Source organism: Cannabis sativa, chromosome 2 (genome assembly GCF_029168945.1).
Source record: "Cannabis sativa cultivar Pink pepper isolate KNU-18-1 chromosome 2, ASM2916894v1, whole genome shotgun sequence".
In the NCBI taxonomy this organism is placed as follows: Eukaryota; Viridiplantae; Streptophyta; class Magnoliopsida; order Rosales; family Cannabaceae; genus Cannabis; species Cannabis sativa.
This window is the reverse complement of record NC_083602.1, coordinates 6,652,549-6,673,430: the sequence shown is the minus strand read 5'-3', so window position 1 is coordinate 6,673,430 and position 20,882 is coordinate 6,652,549. Positions and strand designations below refer to the sequence as shown.

General features: G+C 33.3%; 3 protein-coding genes and 1 non-coding gene across 5 annotated transcripts; 3 read left to right on the top strand and 1 right to left on the bottom strand.

Moving 5' to 3' along the window:
- Nucleotides 1–112: 112 nt before the first annotated feature.
- On the top strand, nt 113–193 carry TRNAL-AAG (transfer RNA leucine (anticodon AAG)). The gene has a single exon. It is a non-coding gene; the product is annotated as a tRNA-Leu (tRNA).
- On the top strand, nt 141–5,755 carry LOC115721312 (poly(ADP-ribose) glycohydrolase 1). Its single transcript, XM_030650586.2, has 11 exons — nt 141–581; nt 735–920; nt 1,789–1,892; nt 2,453–2,657; nt 2,789–2,893; nt 3,071–3,189; nt 3,521–3,664; nt 4,094–4,238; nt 4,702–4,896; nt 5,200–5,262; nt 5,440–5,755. The coding sequence occupies exons 1-11, from the start codon at nt 315–317 to the stop codon at nt 5,593–5,595; spliced, it is 1,689 nt and encodes a 562-aa protein (XP_030506446.2). The 5' UTR covers nt 141–314; the 3' UTR covers nt 5,596–5,755.
- Nucleotides 5,756–11,678: 5,923 nt separating this feature from the next.
- Nucleotides 11,679–14,497, top strand: LOC115720742 (putative pectinesterase 11). Its single transcript, XM_030649915.2, has 4 exons — nt 11,679–13,073; nt 13,156–13,344; nt 13,428–13,663; nt 14,212–14,497. Exons 1-4 carry the CDS (start codon nt 12,684–12,686, stop codon nt 14,411–14,413), a joined length of 1,017 nt encoding a protein of 338 aa, XP_030505775.2. The 5' UTR covers nt 11,679–12,683; the 3' UTR covers nt 14,414–14,497.
- A 701-nt stretch (nt 14,498–15,198) lies between these two features.
- Nucleotides 15,199–17,085, bottom strand: LOC115720746 (large ribosomal subunit protein eL30). Of its 2 annotated transcripts, XM_030649921.2 has the most exons (5): nt 16,917–17,085; nt 16,642–16,747; nt 16,158–16,259; nt 15,622–15,690; nt 15,199–15,531 (listed from the first exon to the last, which is right to left on the bottom strand). In XM_030649921.2, the coding sequence occupies exons 1-5, from the start codon at nt 16,935–16,937 to the stop codon at nt 15,491–15,493; spliced, it is 339 nt and encodes a 112-aa protein (XP_030505781.1). In that variant the 5' UTR covers nt 16,938–17,085; the 3' UTR covers nt 15,199–15,490. The 2 variants fall into 2 exon arrangements, with proteins under 2 accessions (XP_030505781.1, XP_060965998.1); XM_061110015.1 differs by having other exon boundaries at nt 15,199–15,690; nt 16,917–17,074.
- Between the last annotated feature and the right edge of the window lie 3,797 nt (nt 17,086–20,882).

The window sequence follows — 20,882 nt, the reverse complement described above, 5'->3', positions numbered from 1 at the left end:
CCTACCTAATATAGAAATGAGATTTTTTTTTTCTTGAAGACCATTAATATTTATCAGTAATTATAATTAATAACAGTAGAAATAGTAAATATATATAACTGAACCACCAGGAGTTGAAATGGCCGAGTTGGTCTAAGGCGCCAGATTAAGGTTCTGGTCCGAAAGGGCGTGGGTTCAAATCCCACTTTCAACAAATCTTTTTAATCTATTTACTAATTAATTGATTTTTTTATTATACAATTTTAAAAGTAATTCCTCACCAAAACAATTCTAATTCCAGAGACTCCGACTGTAACTGAAACAGAGAAAGCGAAATGGAAATGGAAATGAAAATGGAGGACAGAGAAGATCTGAACTCCATCTTACCCTACTTGCCATTGCTTTTACGCTCCTCAACCCTATTCTGGCCTTCTCAAGCCATTGAAATACTCAAGCTACTTGCTGCTGGACCTGACCGTAGCCGTCTTAACTCCGGAGACCTTTTCTTCCGCACCATTACTGACCTCAGACGCTCTCTTTCTCTCTCTTCCGACCCATTGGCCTTTTCTGCTCATCAAGGTTACGTTATCTTCTTCGACCAGGTAATCAATTCAATTTCAAAGCTCAAATTCATGTGTCTTTTCTTTTATGATCAATTTTTCTTTTTTGTGCATGTTAAATTTCTTGAACTGAACTTGAAACATATTATGATGATTTATTTATTATTTGTTTTTTTTTTCTTTCTCTTTGGGTAGTTAATATCTACGGAGGAATCGAAGAAATGGTTTGAAGAGATTCTTCCGGCATTGGCGAATTTACTATTGCGGTTTCCTTCTTTGCTCGAATCGCACTATCAGAATGCAGATAATCTGATCAATGGAGTTAAAACTGGTCTTCGTATTCTTAATTCACAAGAAGCCGGTTTAGTGGTCCTCAGTCAGGTAACTGTTCATCTTTTTGTGAACTGCTTAGAGGAAAGAACACAATTTAGGTTTTTTCTTTACATGTTAATTTATTAGTATGTATTTTGGAAAACATTGAGGTGTATTTTTCTACGTACTAGCCTAATTGATATAAATCAAGCTAGAAATGACTTGTATAATTTGAAAGATATTATGGATTTAACCCTTTACTGTAACTTTAGTAGAAATCAATGGACTTATGAGTAAGCCTAAAATCTATATCAAGTATCCAATATTCATATGACTGTCAAGGATGATAATTTAGGAGGAAAAAGTCTGATTATATGATAGCTGTGATTGATGATTGTAGATTACATCATTGATGCTCCTATAAAAAATATCACGGATCCAGAAAAAGGTTCCAATTAGTAATTTTTAGTGGTTATTATTGAAGGTAAAACTCTTTTCTGTCAGTAGTATGTTGTTTCTGCTTTGTAGTTAATTCTTAATGCATAAAAAATGTTGCTAGGATAACATATGTGGGTAGCAGAAATGGTTTATTATTATTATTTTTTCAAAAATTATGATTAAGCACTGAAGTCCTTTTACCAAACTTTAGATCAAAAGAAATTAGAACTTCTGTGAACAATAAGGTTTGTTATACTGCCAAGCTCTTGCAAAGATAATTCTAAGTTTGGGGTGAGTGTGCATATATATTCCATTCATATTCTGTATCTTTTCTAAATAGGTCTATTGTAGTCTCCTTTTTATGATGTAAAGTGAGTGACATATTGAGTTTGTTCTCCTCTGTACTACTTAATAGTTTTGCTAAATAGCATTCTTGTCTGTTTGTTCATATGATTTCACTGTCTCAATTTCGCTGGTCAGTGTTTGTACTGATTATCAGGAATTGATTGCTGCTCTTCTTGGATGCTCTCTCTTTTGCTTGTTTCCAGTAGCTATCAGAGGTGACAAACATCTTCCAACAATCAACTTTGATCATTTATTCGCGTATGTGACTTTTACTTGCAATAGCTGTGGCATTATTAGTGTCCTGGTATTTTTCATAGAACTGAAGGTTGAGTAATAGAGGTGGGGTAAATTACCTGAAAATCTAAGTTTCTGCTGTATCATATTGACTATAATAGAAGATATTAAAATCTATTTACAATAAAAAAAATCAAGAATATTACTTTTATTTGGCTTGAAGTAAACTAATACCATTTTTCTCAAAATAATATTTTTTTGGCAAAATATTCTCATAAAATTACCCCTTCAGAAGGCTGGAAGAATTTTATCACAATGGGCTAAAGATGTTTTTCTTTGACCAGGATATTCTTAGATTTTCTTGAAAGTTTGCTAATTTTCAAGTCAAAATACTCAACTTAGAAAATTGTAATTATAATAACTGAAAATTAGTAGCAATTAAGGTTTTATTATTCTTTATTGATGTTGTACCTTGCAAGTTTCTCATTTTATTCTGTTGTTTATCCATCTGATTTTTCTTTCATTACTGGAAGTTTTAATATTTCTACTGAATACTTTTAGAGCTGAAAGTGTGATACATGCAGGTCTCTACATGACAGCTGTGATCAAAAGCAGCAGAGCAAGATAAAATGCATTATACACTATTTTGAACGGATATGTGCACAAATCCCTAGAGGTTCAGTGTCATTTGAGCGCAATGTTCTCCCTTTAGAGCAACGTCCTTTATGTGTTTCCTACCCAGATGCTAATTTCTGGAATGGTTCCTCAATTCCTTTGTGTAAATTTGAGGTGAGAAAGAACAAAAAGAAAAACATGAGAAAGATTTGGTGTATTACGTTGCAAACCTAGGAAATTAATATAAAATAGTATTATGAGTATTGTATAGGCTTAGACCTGGTGAGCCTTTTATATTTCTGCAGGTCTGCAGTTTCGGTTTGATAGAAGATCAGTCAAGTGGTGCTCTTGAAGTAGATTTTGCAAACAAATATTTTGGAGGTGGTGCTCTTCACAGGGGCTGTGTACAGGTGTGCTTGATAGACTTTTGAAAAAGAAATAATTAGATAAAATAATAATAATTCAAACCTTACTTACTGATATGGTCACATGCTTAATATGTAATGGCAGTCTTGCTTGTATTATGTTTTGTGAATCACGAAGATCATATTCTCGTTGCAATGTGATGCATTTTGTTTACAATGTAGGAGGAGATCCGTTTTATGATCAATCCAGAATTAATTGCTGGAATGCTTTTCTTGCCTGCATTGGAAGATAATGAATCAATAGAAGTTGTTGGTGCAGAAAGGTTCTCAAACTATACAGGGTGAGTTCTACTGACACCTAACAAGTGACAAAAGCATAATCTTCTTTTAATTTAATTTGAAATTCCTAGAAAAAAATGGATTTGTAAAGTGTACCCTGTTACAGGTCCATAGTTCAAATATATATGGTTTTCATTTATCAGATTGCTGCTGTGCCCTTATAATATGTTGTATAAATGTAGTAAAACTTAACAACTTGTCTATTTACTATAGATTTTGATTTGTATTTCTAAAAGACTTCCCAGTATTGATTTAAATATCCCGTACTTTTAGTTTTCGAATTTATTACTATTCTCTTCTTTCTCCGAATCTGATATAATGCCTGACATTTAGGTATGCTTCTTCTTTCCGTTTTTCTGGTGACTATGTGGACAAAAAGGAAATGAACTCTCTTGGAAGACGCAAAACGAGAATTGTTGCAATTGATGCCTTATGCCACCCGGGGATGAGACAATACAAAATAAAATACCTTCTCCGGTAAGTTAATTTTTCAATATGTACAGACACGCATATCAGCACAGTTTATTTATTTTACAGAAACTACTTGTTGACTTTGTAAAAGGTCTAGTTCTCCAAAAGCACCAAAAGAAAATAATTTTGTAGAATGATATACGAAATTAGTAATATATATATATATAAATTCAAGTATGTCTCATGTCAAATATTCAGTGCCTCTCTAAACAAAAAATATTAACACTATAAAATTTGAATTATTCAACTAGAATAAAACAGGCCAATTCTTGTCATCCTTAAAGCTGTGCCTGTAGCTCCTGTGAATTCAGATGTACATTTTGTTAATAGTTTGCCAAATTTTTTTATCGGGATAACTATCCTTCTGTACATACAGTATGTCATTTTTATTTGACAATGACAAATTCAATATGTTCAGCTTGTTTATTTCAACAGGGAGATTAACAAGGCATTCTGTGGCTTTATGGATCAATCTAAATATGACCAATATGAGAGAGGATTAGTAAAGAATGATTGTTCCAGAGATGAGCAAGACACGGACATGAAAGACCCCAACTACGAGGGCACAAGTAATCTTGAAGTATGAGTTCTCTTTGCTTTTCTCTGGCATTAGTATTTTTCACATTTTGTCATTTCACATGTTAAAGGAATTCGTGCTGGTTAAGGCATTTAGCATGGTCAGAATCAGAACTTAATGCATGTCTACAACCTGCAAATTATGCTATGTTTAAGATGAGCAACGATTGTTGTTGACTGAGCAGTGTAGGGTGGGGGTGGGTTTCAAGCTTATCTTGAGGTCGAGAGGGTTATGTTTGAACTTGGCAGTAATATTTGTTTTATTTTAATTTAGACACACTGATTAAGATTGTTCAAAAAAAAAAAGGCTGACTTTCATTTATCTTTCTTCATGTTTCAAAGAAACATTAATATATTTTTCTCTACTTGATCCCGAGATTATACTGGCCAGCTTTGCATCCCTGTGTGAGAGAACCTGTGTACTCATTGTTTGCTTTCTAAATTTTTGGCCATTTTCTTCATACCAGGCAGAAGCTGCCTCAACTTCCATTGAAACATTGGAAGAGTTTGTAGACCCAATGACAGAAACATGTCAGGAGAATGCTCATCTGCCTCTGAAAAATCAAGACGATATAGGGATTGCAACAGGAAATTGGGGATGTGGTGCTTTTGGAGGAGACCCTGAACTGAAGACCATAATTCAATGGCTTGCAGCTTCTCAGGTAGAATTAGATTAAAAAAGCACTTCTTACTTATACTAATTTGAAACGGGAAAACTTGAATACCGAAGTTAGAGCCATCACATTCTAGTTGTAGGTTTATTATTATTTTTTCTTCAATTCCGCACCTTTGACCACCTATTCTGTTATATACGAGAGAAGTCTTTGATTTTCTCAAGAGATCAAACTTCTTGGTTGGAGCATTTTATTGTGTGGAATTATCACAATTATATGAATTTGGAAGAGCTCTTATATTCCACCTCATCTAGATTTTTCATCTGATCTTAATGGTACAATTTGTTGTAGGGCCGAAGACCTTTTATCACCTACTACACATTTGGCTTGCGTGCATTGCAGAACCTAGATCAGGTACTCCACATTTTTTATACATTTTTTTGTTTAGTATAGGTTGTTATTTGTTGAAATATCCGTCGGGTTAGTTAAAAATAATTCACATTATATTCTAAAAAAAGAAAGAAAGGTCTTAGAACTAGAAAAGGTTTAGAATATAATATATGTATATTGTTAAAATTCTGGGTGAAGCAGGTGAGTGAATGGATTTTGGTGCATAAATGGACTGTTGGGGATCTGTGGAATATGGTAGTGGAATATTGTATGCAAGTGTTGAAGGGAGAAACTTATGATGGCTTCTTCACTTGGCTACTTCCTTCGCTATCGAGCCATGATGAAGAGGGAGAGTAAATTAGGACAAGAACAAATGGACAAACAAAACTGTGGTTGGTTGCTGTAGCTGCTGCTGCTCTTATTTTTTATAATGTTATTTTATCATTTATAGATTCTAGAGGGGTGAGTGAGAAATTCAGCTTTAATGATAAAAAAATGGGTCTTTTTCATTTTTACACTTCAAATTTTTTTTTTTTTTTTACATTTTTACGGAATTTTATATAGAAATCCCTATTGCAACTAGCGTTGCAACATAAATCACAACAAAAAATCGTATAGAAACTCCTATTGCAGTGCCCACTTTAGAAATTCAAACCGTAAATTAAAAAAAAAAATAAAAAATCAATATATGAGGTTATTTCCCTAAAAAAATACAGTAAAATCTCAACATAAAAATAGCTTTGGAGTCAGATTACCAGATTAATGTTAAGTGTAGCACGTATAATTATTATTTTTTAATTAGGTTTAATTAAGTGATATTAAGTTATGTTCAATTTTTTTAATTAGGTAATGCATTTTTATTTTTTAATTTTAGAAATAGGGTTTAAGATTTTGATCTTTGAAAAAAAATTTTAGCTATTGCGGCTATATTAATATGCTTTTTCCTCTTTAGATGTGATTTTATATACGTATTTTATATACACAATAAAAGAATAAATTTTATTGTTACACATATTTTATATACACAATAAAAGAATAAATTTTATTGATACACGTATTTTATTGATCTATATATATAAGAATTATATTAGAAAATATTTTGATGAAATTTGAGTTTGATTAAAGAATTAATTACTTTTAAAATACATTTTATATATTATGTCTAAATATATATTTTTTAAATATTAATGATAGTGATAAATACAATATTCTTAATTTGCAGTTAGGATTGTGTGGTTATAATAATTATAAAGTGTACAAATTATTAAAGGCATATATATATATAATTTTTAAAAGAGTTATTTGCGGCATAACCTCCTTAAGTGGTCAGGTTTTTGCAACTAACCCCCAATTCTAAAATTTTTGCGGTAAAACTCCCTAAACTCAAGTTCTGTTAGCACTTAGCCCTTTCCGTCCATTTTTAGCTGTTAAGTGCCATGGTGGAATGTCCACGTGTACACAGTGTACACGTGGCACAATTTTATTGGTCCACGTAAATAAATATTTAAAAAAATAAAAAATAAAAAATATTTTTCTTTAAAATTAAAAAATTAAAAATTAAAAAAAAATAATTTTAAAAAAATAAAAATAAAAATAAACCCTAATTTTCTAATTCACTCTTTCTCTTCCGCCCCTTCTTCTTCTTCTTCTCCATAATCAGTTATTCCATGCTCCATTTCTTTACCAACCGAAGAGAAAACAAACAAAAACAACACATTTATACATCATTCCATGCGATTTTCTCAGAAGAGAGATAAAAACACAAAAGAAACAAAACAAAAAAAGCAAAACTCACATGGAGAATTTCGAGCTGGTCCTCGAGGTTCTCAAGTGCGGTTTGAATGGCATAAAGGCTATTGGCTTCCCGAATGGCAGAATCGGCATCGTGGTGGAGACGGAAGTCCTTGACGAAAACAAAACCTCCGTGACCGGGAAGGGCATCGTTGCCGGAGGCAGTAGAGGATTTCTTCTTGTCGGAGTTTCTGTGAGTTTGAATGGAGTTGAGGAAGTGAGTTCTAGAGATGGAGTGAATGGCGTCGCTAACCTCTCTCTCTTACTAGACCCCAACCTCGAAACCCCGACTGCTCCTCTACCACCGTCGAAGTTAAAGATTCTGTAACCACCGGAGCAGCTCTGTCGGCTTCGGTTCCGAGCTCAACAAAGACTTTGGGTTCGGCTTCCATTGTTGGTGTTGAGTTTTTTTCTTTTTTCTTTTTCAAAATCCCAGAAAAGCTTTGATTTTTAAAACTTTTCTCTTTCTAGGTTTTTAATTTATGAGAAAAAGTTCTCTTCTTTAAGAGGCATAGCAAAAAAAAATCTGACCTTTTTCCTTGCTTTGCTGGGTTTTTAGGTTTTGTTTCATTAACTTTTGAGTTTTCACATTGGTGTAGGATTTTCCCGAGAAACAAACAAGAAGAAGAAGAAGGGGGAGGAGGACAAGGAGGGGGCGACGGGTAAGGCTGAGAGAGAGAGAAAGAGCGAACGAGAAGAGAAAGAGGAATTGGGTTTTTGTTAATTTTTATTTTTTTTTTAATTTTTTTAAATTTTTAATTTTTTAATTTTTTTAAAAAAGAAAATTTTATATTTTTAAAATAATTAAATTTTTTATTTTTTTAAATATTTATTTACGTGGACCAATAAAATTGTGCTACGTGGACATTCCACCATGACACTTAACAGCTAAAAATGGACGGAAAGGGCTAAGTGCTAACAGAACTTGAGTTTAGGGAGTTTTACCGCAAAAATTTTAGAATTGGGAGTTAGTTGCAAAAACCTGACCACTTAAGGAGGTTATGTCGCAAATAACTCTTTTTAAAACAAAAGGTTGTCATGAAATTAATGTTTTTTTTTTAAATGCGTTTACAAATAAAATTGAAGTTAGACCTCATGGTCATTACAAAAGATATTAACAGGTATAGTAGATATCTCTACCATGCCAGTAACATTGTTGGCAAACGCCCATTTGGCCACATTATGGGCCGTATAGTTACAGTTTCTAACTATATTTTTTTTAGGGTAAATGGCGGCAAAACCCCCAATACTTTCGTTTTGGTTTCACTAAACCCCCACAACCCAAATTTCTGCGGGTAAACCCCCAAAACCACGAAACTGTTAGCAATTTACCCTTTCCGTCCAAATTTAGCTGTTAAGTGCCAGGTTGGCTTGTCCACGTGGACACAATATACACGTGGCACAATTTTATTAGTCAACGTAAAAAATTATTTAAAAAAATTAAAAATTAAAAAAAAATTATAAATAAAATAAAATAATTTTTCTTTTTTTTTCTTTCTTTTTTTCCTTTCTTTTCTTTTTTTTTTTCCTTTTCTGGTGTGAAACCTCTCGTTCTCTCTTTCTCTCTTTCTCTCTCTCTCTCTCTCAGCCCTCTTCTCTGTCTCTCTCTCTCATCCCTCTTCTCTCTCGATGATGATGATGCAAGTCCAGGTCCGCCGTCGATGAGGACTACCGAGCCATTGGTCGTTGACGAGGACACCGAGCCATTGGCCGAGGACCACCGAGCCCTATTCTCTTTGCCTGATACCCCCTCTCTCTCATTTAGGGTTTTCAAAATTTTTCTTTGCAATCTTGTTAATAGATCTGTGTATGTGTTTTTGGACTAAAATTTTGTGTATATATGTGTGTTTGTTTATTTGTTTGGTGGTGTTTTGTTTTGATTTTTTTTGTTGTGATTTGGATTTGAAAATAGACAGTGGTGGTGGTTTTGGCACCAGTAGGTGGTGGTGATTTTAGAAATGGTGGGTGGTGGTTTCGGTGGCTGTGAATGGTGGTGGTGGTGGTGGGCATTTGTGCTGGATGATGGTGGTGGTGGTGATGATATTTTTGAAGAGGAGTGATGGTGGTGGTAAGATAGAGAAAGAGAGAGAGAAAGAGATGAATGAGTTTACAGAGAGAAAAAGAAAGAAAAGAAAAAAAAATTATTTTATTTTATTTATATATATTTTTTTAATTTTAAATTAATTTTATTTTTTTTTTAAATAATTTTTTTACGTGGACCAATAAAATTGTGCCACGTGTATATTGTGTCCATGTGGACAAGCCAACCTGGCACTTAACAGCTAAATTTGGACGGAAAGGGTAAATTGCTAACAGTTTCGTGGTTTTGGGGGTTTACCCGCAGAAATTTGGGTTGTGGGGGTTTAGTGAAACCAAAACGAAAGTATTGGGGGTTTACCCACATAAATATGATTATATATAGATGTAATTTATATTTTAAATATATATAATTAAATTAATTTTTTATATAAAATATTTACATAATTTTTATTTTAAAATATATATAATAATATTATAAAATTAATAAAGAATATTATGTTAAGTAATTTGAATATTCTATTAAAATTAACGTAAAAAATTAAAAAATGTCGTTAAACTAAAAATTATATTACATAGCCACATTTTATATTAAATAGATATTTTATAACGTTAGTTATTTAAGATATCTTGTAATTTGTAATGTTTTGATAAATTTATAATATAGTCTGTTTTACACGTGTATAAAATAAAAAATAATAATAAAAAGTACATTATTTTGAATTTTTTAAAAATTTACAAAATGTCTTAAATAATTATGATATTTATTGATTTAAAAAAAAAAATTAAGATTAAAACTATCTGAATATTAAAAACAAGAGGTGTATTGATGCACCTATGTTTTAGGGGTGTATTATAGAATTTTTCTTAAAAATTATATTTTAGTTGTGAGGTTATAAGTGAATAATTTGGAAAAAAAATTAACATTATTTGACTTACTAACTCTTTAGGGTTTATTTGGGGACTGGTTTAATGTTGTCATGAAATTAAGGTTAATTTATTTTCACGATTGGGTGAGGAATAAAGTGTTCAAGCGGTGATGTTGGTTTGGGCGATTTAGTTCGCACGAAATCAACTCTTAAGGAGGGGTAGGAAAAGTCGGGTAGTTCATTGTCAACTTGGCTCGTATCACTCTTGATCAGTGGAGAAAAGCTCAAGAAAGAAGTTTGTTTCATGCATTTGATGCTTGATATCTTTTGGATGGGGCTCAACTATGATCTAAATCAGAATATGGACAACTCGAGGTGAATATTGATGTTGCATTGTTTGACGAGGAGGGAAGGCATGGTTTTGGTGGGGTTGTTTGGGATCACAAGGGTCAGGTCGTGGTTGAGATTACGGGATTGCGAATTGGGAAAGTTCTTCCATAGATTGTTGAAGTCATGACTCTCAAGGAAGTGTTATCATGGTTGAAGTGCAATTTTGTGGGTGTTAGTATTATCGAATCTTATTGTCTGGTATTAGTACAAGCTATTAGAAATTCGAATATTTTGTCATCTACTTTTGGTGGTATCGTTGAAGATCGTAAACATCTTTTATCTTCTTTTAGAGATGTTTCTTTACGTTTTGTCAAACGGTCTACTAATTAGGTTGCTCATCTTATAGCTAGAGCATTTTGTTTATATGTTGATCGTATTTTTTCGGAATGTAATCTCCCTTTTGATGTTACTAATATTGTTGAGGTTGAATTTATCTAGTTAAATAAAATTTATAGTTCAAAAAAACTTTTTAAGGTTCATTTTATTATTATTATTATTATTATTATTATTATTATTATTATGAGAATAAATGGAAAATATTCAATAATAATAAGTTAAATATCTAATAATTTGCGACAATTAACAGTTCAAGCTAAAAGTATTCCCAACTAATAGTTTCTCTACCATATTCTTTAAAATATATCACTAAAATTCAACTTTATTTATTTTATCTTAAACTTTTACATTATATCATACATCAACTTTTTTATTTTTTCTATATCATTTAAATATTATTATATTTTACTCATTCTATATAAATAATTAATATACTATTGCACATAGGGATGCACATTTTCTCCACGGGGACCCGCCCCTAATGGGGCGGGGATTCCCCGTCTAAATGGGGAACGGGGCGGGGACGGGGATTACTTTTTATCCCCGAATGTTAAACGGGGCGGGGACGGAGATCACACTCCCCGCCCCGACGGGGACCCGTTTAGTATTTTATCTTATATTTTTAGTAATATTTTATATTTTATAATTTATGTTTGTATTTTTTTAGTATATTAGTATCTTTTTTATAAATTTTAAGTTATGTTTTTGATAATAATTAGTTTATTGAATAATAATTAATGTATAATATTTTAATTTTTATGTATTTTAATATTTTTGTATGTTAAAAATTTTATTATAAACTATATTTTTTTTTTATTAGGGGATTACCCGCCCCGTCCCCGCTCCCATTAGGGGATTCCCCATCCCATACCCGATGGAGAATAAGCGGAGATGGGAATTAAGATTCTTAACGGGGATGGGGACGGGGGGAGCACTCCCCGCCAATTCCCCGCCCCGTGTGCATCCCTAATTGCACATATATATATATAGAAAAGTTAAGAAAATAATATTAAAGTATGTTTAGCTTAATGAATAGTTATTTCCATATTTAGCTAGCACTATTCATTGAGCTAAAAAATATGTAAAATAATTAAGGTTTGCTTCACTTATTAGAAGCTAAATTTTCTCTATAATTTAAACATTGAGCTATTTTAATTCATCTAGGAGGCTCTAAGTAAACTAGGTTTTTTTTAACATAAAATATCAAACCAACTCCACCGGCTACAAACCAAAAATCTCTCAAAAAAAAATAATAATAAATGACAACTCCCTTATTCAAACTAGAAGAAAATAAAAAATAATAATAATAATCTCCTTTTTTCAACATTTCTCACAAAAGAAATCATTAAAAATTGAAAAAATAATTACACAAGCCAAAGTAAAATTACTTGCATGTTTCCCAAACTAAATCGTGTGTTGGTGTCTCTAGATGAAACATAAAGTCAAATGAAAAAAGTCAGCCACTTTACTACACTTGTCATAATATCATTAGTTGACACTATTATAGCTGCTGATGATGTGGTAGCCTATACAGCAAGAAGTCCAACCCTTCCCAATAACACAATTAGTCATACATTAATTAATGATTATTATAACATTAAATTTACAGACAAACAATGAATCAAAGCTAGCTATATCTGATCCAATATTCTTGTGAAACACTCCAATTGTTTTACAAGTCTAGTCGAACTATAATTCAATGTCCAATGATACATTTAATCTCCTAATCACAACAATCATTGATGAGATCACTTTCTAAATTAAATACATATAATAATTTACTTATAATTAATTAATTAATTAAATGTAATAGGGTGACGTTCATGCCGCCGGCTACTTCTATTTCTTCCAACCAAACCCTTTCTCATCAAGAAAACGGCTCCTCATTCTATGGCAATTATGGATATGACTACCTCTACCTTATAAATCCCAACAAAATCATCACATTGTGATAACAACACAACGCAACCAAACATTCATTCCTTTCTTCACTAATTCTCATTTCACAAACCAACATCAAATATGTCTTTTGTCAATTACATATTATTATTACCAATAATTATTGTGGTGGCATTTTCATCAAGTGGTTTTGTGGTGTTGGGGGAGGAAATACCTTTAAATAGCCCAGCAGTGCTATTAAGGGTAGACCAATCAGGAAAAGGTGACTTCACCAAGTTACAAGATGCTATCAATGCAGTTCCATCCAATAATAATGAGCTTGTGTTTATTTTGGTTAAGCCAGGAATTTACAAAGAGAAAATTGTTGTACCAGCTGACAAGCCTTACATAACAATTAGTGGTACCAAACCTTCTCTCACTATTATCACTTGGAATGATGGTGGTGACATATTTGACTCTCCAACTTTCTCTGTTTTGGCTTCTGATTTCGTTGCACGTTTTCTTACCATTGAGGTATAAATATTATATATAGTAGTAATTAATGTAGTTAATTATTTGTAAACAGAAGTAATTGATTGTGTAGTTATTATTACAGAACACATTTGGGTCAAGTGGTAAAGCTGTGGCGTTGAGAGTATCAGGTGATAAAGCAGCCTTCTATGGTTGTAGAATCGTTTCATTTCAAGATACTTTACTTGATGATACTGGTAGACATTATTACAGCAACTGTTATATTGAAGGAGCCACTGATTTCATTTGTGGCAATGCAGCTTCTCTATTTGAGGTATATGATAAGATATTTTTTCAATGCTCAATCAGATAGAGGTGTATCGGTACATCCCTTTTGTAATGTATGTATATTTGCAGAAATGCCATATTCATTCGTTGGCAGAAGGAACTGGATCAATCACAGCGCAACGAAGGCAGTCGCCATCGGAGGAGACGGGGTTCGTTTTCTTGGGGTGCAACATCTCTGGTGTGAGAACTGCCTTGTTAGGAAGGCCATGGGGAGCTTACTCAAGGGTCATCTTTGCTTTCAGTTACATATCAAGTGCTATACTGCCCCAAGGTTGGGATGACTGGGGAAACTCAGACACACACAGGTATATTTGAATAAAATGTTATGATTTATAAAACACTTAACAAATGTATATATCACATAAAAAATCATGTTCGTTAAAAAGTGTTTTAAAATAGAAAATCCTAAATCATAAATTTATATAGCTTTTGTTAAATTAAATAATAAAATAGCGATAAGATATAAGCGGAAACACTAACCTGAAACTATTACTGGAGATTGCAGAGAAAGTTTGATCTTACAAGAATACACTATCTTTCTATTTATAAGCTCATTATATAACAAGTTTTGAGTATTTATGAATTTGACCCATCAACAAATTATAAATTAACTTACAGTATCTACACATTATTTCCATAACAATTTAATATCCTTTTGATACTCATAACATAATTGGTCACTTAATTTTATATCACACTTTATAATAACATATACATTATACATATGTGCCCATAATAAGATTTTAATCCAACATAAACTGTTTAAATTTTATTAATAATTTGGGACCAAAAATCCTATTTATTATTCTACTTAACTTGTTTAATTTTGGTGTGTGTTTTTGTATTGTTGTAGTACGGTATATTATGGACAATACAAATGTTATGGACGAGGAGCAGTTATGAGTAAAAGAGTGGAATATGGTCGTAACCTTACGAGCCTTGAGGCTGAGCCTTTCTTGACCAAAGACTTTATTGGTGCCAAAGCTTGGATCCGCCCTGTTCCCACCAAATTCACCAAAGCTTTTAACAAACTAGTTAATGGTGCAAAAAACTAAGGACAACGTATGTTGATCAAATATTGTACAAAAATTCTTTAATTCTTTAAATTTATTATTTATGTGATTCTATTTATTACAATATTCTTTTCTTCTTTCATTGATGTAAAAAATCATACAAAATGGTTCTGTGTAAATTATCTTATGTAAATGTAAGCCATTGTATAATAACATATAACGTGATTTTATTATTAATTTGTTCAGATCAGCTAGATTTCTTACTTGTAATTCTTTACATATCATTAATTTTACATTAATCACTCGGGTAAAAACTATTATGGTAAAACTACTTAAAATAGTACATTTTTTTACTCACCAACTCCATTAGTCTTTTCTTTTCCTTGTTTGGTAAAAGTCGAGTCATTTGACCAAATTATGTGTATGAAATACGTGGCATTTTCTATGGCCTAAAATTTATTTTCGTTAATCCTCCACCAATGCTTCCCTTTGAAAAAAAAAAAAATCCCCCATTGCTTCCTATATACACAGTACTTGGTTCTTTTTGTCAAGGATTAAACCCAAAGAACTAATCAAAGTTAAATTATACTTAAAAGCTAGAGGTGTAAAATATGCTACATTATTAAATCTTTAATTGGCACATTTCTATTTTGTACTCTATTTTTAGTTTGGGGTAAGAAGTTGTTGATGGTAAATAATGTTTGACTACCTATTCAAAAAAATCATCTTAATTTCTCAAGTATAGTATTTTGATGTAAACATCATAGTACTTCTACTCGTGGTATTAATATTATCATACAAGGGGAACTATATAATAAATTAAACAGTTTGCAAATAGGCATTCCCATAAATTTAAAATCCAAAGTGATAAAAGGAAATTTGGTTACAAGACATCCTTCAAGACAAAATATAAGTCACAATAAAGCAATCAAGAAGAACCATAAATGCAGGTAGCCTTCAACATCTTTAGTATTGTTTTCCTAGTTAAAACTTAGAACATTGAAAGTTCGCCACCACCTCTAGTGCTATTCCTCACCTCCAAACCCAAAAACAAAATGTAAAATAAACAAAAAAAAGACCGACCAAAATCTAAGACCTGTTACAGATCATACGGGCTACTTAATGTTCACCAGGCATGTTTTTAATGATATCCGAATCACCTGAAAAGTTTAATGATAACCAATAAGAATCGCAAACTATAACAAAGTACAAAAGCTTCGAGTTTGTGAATAAAAAGAAGGGCCAAGTACCTGGGTCAATAATGCTAAGGCAGCATACTCTGTAGTATTTTCCACATGCAGTTCCCAAGTCTACGTTGTCTGGCAAAATGCAATAACAAAATGAGCATAAAATTTAAGAAACTGAGTAATGACTCAAAACACGTAACAATTACTATCTCCCGCTGCTTCTCGCTTACTAAAACAAAAGAGTGTTTCTAAACCTCAACCAAGAAAAAAATTATGAAACCTAATTGAAACAAACAAGAAGGTTAATTTACTATTAGTATCCAGACATCATACCACAATCAATGGGAAAGAATCCTCAAAGCTAATACCATGATCAATCTTGCAAAGTAATAATCACAGAGCAATAAACCATGATCGACACACCATTAGCAAAAAAAAGAGCATATTACTTGAGTATTACGCAGACAGATACAAAACAAGTCCACAAATACTCTTCAAATAATTAAGGAATGATTAAATCATATGGCTAAAACTCAAAATGGGGTAAATTCAATATGTTGTTACACCAGAAATGTAAGATCATTAGTTAAAAAACTTACTCCCGTTGTAGTGATGAACTCCAACCTTAGCCAACATAGCATAATATTCAATCTCAGACTTCCTTAGAGGAGGGCAGTTGTTAGCAATGATAATTAGCTTCCCTGGAATAAATAAATTTATGGGTTAAAACAATCGAATATGAGCTGATTCACATCATCAACAAATGAACTGACTGATTCACACTATATCTACACCTAAATTATTAACGGTCAACGCCTCTACTTAAAAATTGATCCAAAAAGAAAAAAAACATCAAGACAGAAAATAAAATTATACTATCATAACTATCAATGCAACCATAGTATTGAGCTGAAAAGAAAAACCCACATCATAGAATGCACAAATTAGTCAAAAGTAAAAAAATTATCCTTTCATATTAAAAAATTTGAAATCGAACCATAGTCATACAATGTTCGTTAATATAATGCATTTGAATTCGCTCCTCTTAAAGTAAATATAAAACATCATTAAAATGAAAAGCACCTTTGGAGTTCCTGAGAGATTTGAGGACTGTTTTGTAGCCCAATGTGTACTTGCCACTCTTCATGACGAGAGCAAGCCTGTTGTTGATGCTCTCATGAGTCTTCTTCTGCTCAAATCAAATTCCACACAAAAATCAAACAAAGAAAAATAATTTATAATGAAGGAAGCTGATGAATCTATGAGTCAAATCGGAGGATCTCCATAAAAATGGTTGTCGAAACATTGATTAGGGAGAGGAACTAATCAAACAATGTTTAGAGAAAGAGAAAGCTTACGGTCTTCTTGGCGGCCACCATGGTTGGGTGCTTCGTTGAGGAAAATGTGTGCAGCGGCGAAAAATACACAGCGAAGAAACCACAGAAGATGAGTCGATGAATCTTTATAAAGAGAAGAAGATTAGGGTTTTGAGGCTATTATTGTGTGTTTGGCTTCTAGGATATAACTATCCCCAGTCGTGGATAAGAATAAACCAGTTTAAGGGTTTTATTGAAAAAAAATTGGAGCAAAACCCTCTCAAACTCTCAAATCATATTAAAACTATTTTTTAAGAATAATAATTTCACTAAAAATATATATATAATAATAACTAATAAAATAAAAAAAAAATACTAGTAAATAAGCCCGCACAATTTTTTTATAATTAAAAAAGGATCATGTGGTACACATTCTATTCCAAATTTCTTCGGCTTAATAGCAATTCCAGAGACCACCGAGAAGTAAGCTAAGGCTTATACACAATCCCTAAGATGGTTGCCAGTCGAGGCCCTCCCACGGAGGAATACTATGGCCTACCCAATAGGACACACATACTAGGAGTGTTTATTCAAGAAAATTCGCACTATTTTGCTCATAGTGCTTCTAATATGTAAGTGCGAATTTCATATATTGAATCCAATCAAATTCACACAATAGTTCAAATTTAATTAAATCCAATATGACAAAAGTGTGGATAGGATCGATTATTTTGGATTGTCATAACTCTAAAAATTAGAGTTATTTTATTATATTTTTTTAGTTAAAATGATTTAATCTTAAGTTTTTAATTAATTTAGTAAATTTTTAATTATTTTTGAATTTATTAGCTATATTGTAATTTTATAAATTTTTATTATTATTTTGTTATAATATGATATTTGTAATTAATTGTAATACTATGTTAATTTTTTATTTTATTTTTTTTATTTTTAGGTGTGTTTGTTGGATAAAATGTGAGACTAAAATGAAGAAAAATTGGGAGAAAGATGGTAAAAACACTTTAAAGAAATAAAAAGACCGATAATAATGAGTTATTTTGTTTATCAATTAGGTAAAGTTTTATAGTTTTTTTATGTAATTTTTGGTTGAATGATTTTTTTAAACGTTCTATTTATTATATAATTTATTTTATAAATTTTATAATTGAGAAAAAAACTATGAAAATATATACAAATTAAAATCTTTATAGTAAAATAAATAAATAAAAAGAATGTGACATGAAAAATATTGCAAATATGCTAAATAAATAAATATGTTGAGATTTGCTCTATCTTGAATATGAGTGCAGCCACTGATAACAGCATGTATCTCGGTCTTTCCAGCATAATAAGCAGAATTAAATCATCCATCCTTGGTTTCTTAAAGAATAAAATAAAGTCTAGAATCAACAGTTGGGACGGTAAGCTTCTATCTCGAGCCGCAAAAGAAATTCTTCTCAAATCTGCTGTCCAGTCCCTGCCATCATATGCTATGAGTGTCTTCTTGCTCCCTGTCAAAACATGTACTGAAATTGAACGTCTTATGGCTCAATTTTGGTGGAAGACTACTTCTAGTAAAGGACGCGGTATTGTCTGGATGAACTGGGATCATATGGCCTCTCATAAAACTCAAGGCGGTTTCGGCGACTTCTTGACTTCAACCTTGCTATGTTAGCTAAGCAAGGTTGACGGTTTTTGCTCAATCCTAATTCTTTGGCTAGCAGATTTTTCAAAGCTCGTTATTTTCCAAGAGGAGATTATCTGACTGTTGAGTTAGGAAATAATCCCAATTTTATTTGACGAAGCATCTGGAGCGCCCAAGATCTTCTTAAATCGGGTGTTCGAAGAACAATCGGGACTGGAGAACAAACTAGTATCTTACGCCACCCTTGGCTTCCTTTGCCTAATAATCCGTACGTGTCCTCTTTGCATCCTGCTCTTATGAATCAACAAGTTAGCTCTTTCCTCCAAATTGAATCTAGACAGTGGGATGTTGGCATTGTTCGCAATTCGTTCAATCAAGTTGATGCCGATGCTATTATGAGTATCCCTCTTAGCTTTTTAGCCCCAACCGATTTCTGGGCTTGGAGTGGCGAAAGGTCTGGTCAGTTCTCAGTTAAGAGTGCTTATCGCCTACTGCAAGATCAAAAGGATGAGCAAACTGGTAATAACTATTCAGGATTTTGGGTGAAACTTTGGCAATTAAAAATCCCTCCTAAAGTTAAAAATCTTATTTGGAAAGCTGTTTCGGGATGTCTTCCAACTAGTTTTATGCTTTGTACCAAGAATGTTGATGTCCCAGCCACCTGCCCTGTGCCAAGGCAATATTGAAACTATTATGCATGCTCTTGTCACTTGCCCTTTCGCTCATGCTTGCCTGAACAAGGTGTCAGCAACGACTAGTTTGGTAAGTGCTGTTACTTATGGCTCTTGGCTTAACACCATTTTCTATAGCTTCAACGAAGAAATCATTAATAATGTTGTTGTTCTTTGCTAGGTGTAACGTGCGTGCTAAGATGGCACGTTACAAGCTATGTGATGCCCACAAGTTGGCCAAGTGGTGGTCAAATGGTGGTGCATGTTGTGGTGCATGCTGGTGGCATGTTGATGCTTAGTTTGTATGCAGTGGCATTTTCGTAAATATTTTCAATATTGTGCGGAATGGGACGGGACTTGGTATTCGCCATTTATTTGAGACTACAAATACAATGGTATAATCGGTTTAGCAAAAATATGTGATTTGGTTTACGGTTTGGCCGTATGTCTACAGAGCCAAAATCATGTAAGTTCCTGGTAGAAGGCTAAAAGCTCAGTATGCTCTTTAAGGGGGTACCCTGGTGTCAGCTCTCCACCACCCCCTGGCACTTTGGTGCTAAGTGAGCTACTACTAGTCAACGAGACTAGTAGGACGGGCACATGAGGACCACGAGGAGACTCATATATCTCTATAAGTTAGAGTACTCGTGGACATTATCGGGCCGACCCGGTAATGCGTTTAAGAAGCTGCCAGAGGTTAACAGGTACGTTTCCCTTGGTTTGCCGGTATGCCGCTTGCACGGGACGTGGCCTAAACCTCCAAGAGACGTTGTGGTGCGCCTTGGCCACGAGTCTTAACACGAGATGTCACGGCTAGTCATTCGTGGGCTAGTTTGCATACGCACATGGGACGGATGCACCATGTTGGAAAGAGACAGAGGTCTAGTGTATGCTACTAGTTCGGTGGCTTGTCTCGAGGGCCTACCAACATGCATGGAGGCATGGCGTCTTGAGGATTGGTCCATGGACATATGGGAGTCCTTGGGAGACGAGGGAGACTGTTCGGACAGTATCGAATGGGGCATGATAGAAGCGTTGTCACGTCGGCTTGGTGTTGGCATCTTGCCACACATGCTACCTTGGTCACGAGTGACAAGGTGAGCGTCGGTGTTGGGATTTGCCTTATCATAGTGAGAACCTATGGACAGTGCGAGTATCTTGGCTAGAGAGCCTCGATGCTTGGATGCACTCATGGATGCTTGCGAGCATGACTCAGCGAGAGTTGTTCGAGAGACAGAAGTGTGCACGAGGCACACGGTCGCGCGAAAAAATGAGCCCATTGTTACTCGAATGGTTGGAAGGCTGACCTTGGCTTAGAGAAGTCAAGGTGTCGCACAGGTGTTCTACTACCTGAAAAGGTGAGCCTGTGATACTGGGCACTATGAAAGTCAAGGAACAATAAAGTTTGGAACAACAAAACATCATCTGCCTCCCATGTTGTAACTTTGGCATCTACCTGTTTTGATCAATGGAAGAAAGCTCAATGTTTTTCTTCTTTGTTGTCACTTAACTTTGCTTCTTCTTGTGACGTCGGTGAGCATTGGACTAAACCTGAAACCAATACAATCAAAGTGAATGTTGACGCTGCAATGTTTGAGGAGGATGGTATGTATGGCTTTAGAATTGTGGCTAGAGATGATACAGGCAGATTAATAAGGAGCAAGAGTTCTTGCTTTCTAGGTGCCCCGTTGG

Bases quoted from the DNA above. Each gene is read 5' to 3' on its own strand.
- LOC115721312 (XM_030650586.2), top strand. From the start codon at position 315: ATGGAAATGGAAATGAAAATGGAGGACAGAGAAGATCTGAACTCCATC. The intron at 2,894-3,070 runs GTGTGCTTGATA...TTTACAATGTAG, and splicing joins TTCACAGGGGCTGTGTACAG to GAGGAGATCCGTTTTATGAT. The intron at 3,665-4,093 runs GTAAGTTAATTT...TTATTTCAACAG, and splicing joins AAAATAAAATACCTTCTCCG to GGAGATTAACAAGGCATTCT.
- LOC115720742 (XM_030649915.2), top strand. From the start codon at position 12,684: ATGTCTTTTGTCAATTACATATTATTATTACCAATAATTATTGTGGTG. The intron at 13,345-13,427 runs GTATATGATAAG...GTATATTTGCAG, and splicing joins ATGCAGCTTCTCTATTTGAG to AAATGCCATATTCATTCGTT. The intron at 13,664-14,211 runs GTATATTTGAAT...GTATTGTTGTAG, and splicing joins GGAAACTCAGACACACACAG to TACGGTATATTATGGACAAT.
- LOC115720746 (XM_061110015.1), bottom strand. From the start codon at position 16,937: ATGGTGGCCGCCAAGAAGACC. The intron at 16,748-16,916 runs GTAAGCTTTCTC...TGATTTGAGCAG, and splicing joins TGGTGGCCGCCAAGAAGACC to AAGAAGACTCATGAGAGCAT. The intron at 16,260-16,641 runs GTGCTTTTCATT...TATTTATTCCAG, and splicing joins ATCTCTCAGGAACTCCAAAG to GGAAGCTAATTATCATTGCT.